At 40.0% G+C, this 3,952-nt stretch overlaps 1 protein-coding gene across 1 annotated transcript; it reads left to right on the top strand.

Moving 5' to 3' along the window:
- Positions 1–2,373: 2,373 nt before the first annotated feature.
- Positions 2,374–3,324, top strand: LOC128398694 (olfactory receptor 4D9-like). Its single transcript, XM_053359946.1, has one exon. It carries the CDS (start codon positions 2,374–2,376, stop codon positions 3,322–3,324), a length of 951 nt encoding a protein of 316 aa, XP_053215921.1.
- Positions 3,325–3,952: the final 628 nt, after the last annotated feature.

Raw genomic sequence — 3,952 nt, 5'->3', positions numbered from 1 at the left:
GTGACCTTGGGCTAGACACACTTCTTGAAGTTTCTCAGCCTCACTCACCTCACAGAGTGTTTGTTGTGGGGGAGGAAGGGAAAGGAGAATGTTAGCCACTTTGAGACTCCTTTGGGTAGTGATAAAGCGGGATATCAAATCCAAACTCTTCTTCTTCTTCTTCAATTGAAACATCTATGTACAGATGCATTGTACTGCTAAATAATACATTGAGAGACATAACATATAGGATGAACAGCAAATTTTCATATGTGTTGAATATATTTTTGTTTTGTTTTGGGGAAAACTAGGCTTGTCTGCTGCATAATTGCCTTCCAAAGAAGGTACATATCCTTCTCTAAAAGGCATTGGACCACTTCTAATTGCTTATTTGTTGAATCCTTTGTTGTTGTTCTAAATAGTTACATATTAATGGATACAATCACACTGATTCCAGTGTCAACACAGAAAAGCAAAGTGGGAGAGCTGCTTTGCAGCCCCTTAAATGGAATCCATCTGTCTCTTCTACAACAGGCACAGATAACTCAAGAAACACCGTGGTGATGGTTAATTTATTCCCCACCCATCTGGCTTGGTTTTGCCAGTCACTCTGGGTGGCTCCCAGCAGAACAGTAAAAACAATATTATAATAGGGATTTTTGTTATATCTCAGCCTATTCATAATAATGAAGAGCAAGGAGGTGGGGAAGTGAAGAGAGATGCATAGATGTGCAGATTAGAAGAATAGCATGGAAAGCAAAGTGTGATTAAAATGGTAGCAAAGGTATAGAAATTACCATTTGATAGATGTAATCTGCATATGGTTGGAAACTATTGAGCTGAACTGTACCCCCTCAGTGTTTTTATTTATGACATGCATGTTGCTGGACAGCAATTAATGTATTCTTATCTATGAGAATACATTTTTCAGGTAAGGAGTTTGATTTTTAGGGTGCAAGCAGAGGCAGTTCTAAGGAAGCGTGACTGGTTCAGCCACATCAGGTATGGAGCCTCTGGGGTGCCACATCAGATACCACCACTATAATGCCCAATGGAAGGCAAGAAGCGGGTGCAGATTTATTCTTTGGAATCTCTAGTTAAAATATCCAGGTAGATTTTTAAAATTATTTTTTAGCATGATGGTGGTAAATTCTTTCTGCAGAGTTTTTGGCATTCAGAGTAGACAATATTTAACTGGATGGATAAACAGAAGATCACAGGAGGGCATAAGAAGGCACTGCTGAATCAGGCTCATGGCCAGTCAAGCCCAGTATTCTGCTTTCCAGTCACAGCAGCCAAACAGATGTCTATAGGAAGCGTGACTGGTTCAGCCACATCAGGTACGGAGCATCTGGGGTGTCACATCAGATACCACCACTACAGCCACATCAGGTACGGAGCATCTGGGGTGTCACATCAGATACCACCACTATTATGCCCAATGGAAGGCAAGAGGCGGGTGCGCGTGCTGGATTTTGATGTTGCACAGGGTGCCACTGATGCAAGGTCTGAATATAAAACATGGAGGCAAGCTGAGTCAGTAAAACACACTCCCTTTAAAAAGTTGTGCACTTGTTTCAATTAAATGTCACAATTATTTTAAAGACATTTTGCAATGTCTTTCCCATTAACTGGGGGAACGACCACTATGGTCTGTGCAGAATTCATCTTAGTTCCGGTTGATTGGATCATCACCTAACACATGGCACAGCCATTTACCAATGGTGAATTCTCATGCCTGTGTTGAAACCTCTACAAACTGTGATACAATGTTGTGAGTTTCACTACCACACATGCAGTCAAGCACATCAGCCACCACTGATGTGGAGCATTGCTGGGGAAACTCATAACATGATGGTGCTCTGTCACATGGAGAATGCTTAGGGAAGAGTGGCAGATCAATGGTGCTTGTGGTGGAGCACATGTAATACATGCCAAAGAAACCACAGATTTATTCTTTGTAATCTCTAGTTAAAATATCCCAGGTAGATTTTTAATTTTTTTTAGCATGATGGTGGTAAATTCTTTCTGCAGAGTTTCTGGAATTCAGAGTAGACAATATTAAACTAGATGGATAAACATAAGATCACAGGAGGGCATAAGAAGGCACTGCTGAATCAGGCTCATGGCCAGTCAAGCCCAGTATTCTGCTTTCCAGTCACAGCAGACAAGCAGATGCCTACAGGAAGTCCAAAAGCAGGACACAGATAAGATTTTTTAGGACCAAATTTAAGTTCCTGAAATTTTTCACAAGGTAAAGTGACCAAAAATAGAATCACCCATACACTTTGAACATTGCAAAGAAATAAAGTGATAACCAAATGAAAATGTGAAGAAAATGAAATGAAAAAAATATTATTTCCTCCCTCCAGATATTTGTCACAAGTCTACAGAATGGCAGTGGATAACTTCACAAGCAGAGTTACAGAATTTGTATTTGTAGGAATGTCACAAAATTCAAAATTTGAACAGTTTTTATTTTTTCTGTTCCTGATAGTTTATATAGCTACTTGGTTAGGAAATGTCACCATTATAATCACTGTAATATCAGACCACCATCTCCACATGCCCTTATATTTTTTACTGGCCAACTTGGCTTTTCTGGATGTTAGCGAATCTACAGTAACTGCACCTAAATTGCTGCAAGTGCTCTTTTCCCAGAATAAAACCATCTCCTTCAATGGATGTTTGACACAGATTTTCTTTTTTCACTTCATTGGGGGTACAGTCGTTTTCTCTCTTGCAATGATGGCAGTTGATCGATATCTAGCTATTCACAAGCCATTGCAATACATGATCATCATGAACAAGAAAACCTGCTTTTGGATCATTTTGTGTGCATGGCTAGGTGGCTCCATTCACTCCATGGTCCAGGTAGCACTGATCCTGCAGTTACCATTCTGTGGTCCCAACATACTGGATAATTTCTACTGTGATGTTCCACAGGTGGTCAAATTGGCCTGCACAGACATCTATACTGTTGAACTACTTATGATCTCCAACAATGGACTTGTTGTGACAGGAACCTTCATTGCTTTGCTCATGTCATACAGCATCATCTTGTTCAAGATAAGAAATCATGTCTCAGAAGGGAAGCACAAAGCTCTTTCAACATGTGCAGCCCAGATCACCGTAGTGAGTTTACACTTCATCCCATGTATCTATATTTATGACCAGCCCTTCAAGAAATTTACAGCAGATAAGGTGGTCTCCATTCTCTACACAGTTATCAGCCCAGTGCTGAATCCAATCATTTACACATTAAGAAATACAGAGATGAAAAATGCTATAAGGAGATTAGTGAGGAAAGTGCTGAGGTTTTATCAGAAAGATTCAAAACTGTAAATGTTATTTTTATGTATATTGGTTCTTATTTAAACGTCCTTGTATATTGCTTTAAACTTATTTAGTGATAAAATTACCAAAAAATTTAAAATATTAAAATATTATATTATATTATTAGTTTCTGCCTAAATGCCCAGGAAAAGAGAACTGCATTTACCTGGCACTGAAATTATGAGAAGTGGGGTTTTCTGGGGAAAGCATTTTTTTTTTTAAGAGATACGACTACAAAAAGGGCCTGTTCTCTTGTCACCACCTTTTGGAACTCCCTCAACGGTGGCACAAAGAGAAGCGTTTCTCATGATGATGTCACAGGCCGAGTAGTTTTACATTGGGAAAGTCAGTCCTTGGGGTCCTGGGCCACATAAGGCTTTTAATAGCTAAACACCTCAAATTTGGCATGAGAACAAATGGGCTGCCAGTGTACAGGCAGGCCGTAAACTATATTTACGGTTAAGGACATAACGAGTTGGATTTATGTAGTAGTAGTGAGTAGTGAGTGTGGTGGAGTCTCCTTCTTTGGAGGTCTTTAAGCAGAGGCTTGACAACCATATGTCAGGAGTGCTCTCATGGTGTTTCCTGCTTGGCAGGGGGTTGGACTCGATGGCCCTTGTGGTCTCTTCCAACTCTA

The sequence above is a fragment of the Podarcis raffonei genome, chromosome 13 (assembly GCF_027172205.1).
Source record: "Podarcis raffonei isolate rPodRaf1 chromosome 13, rPodRaf1.pri, whole genome shotgun sequence".
Lineage (NCBI taxonomy): Eukaryota > Metazoa > Chordata > Lepidosauria > Squamata > Lacertidae > Podarcis > Podarcis raffonei.
Note: the sequence above shows the minus strand (reverse complement) of the source record. Positions and strands in the feature narration are given on the sequence as shown.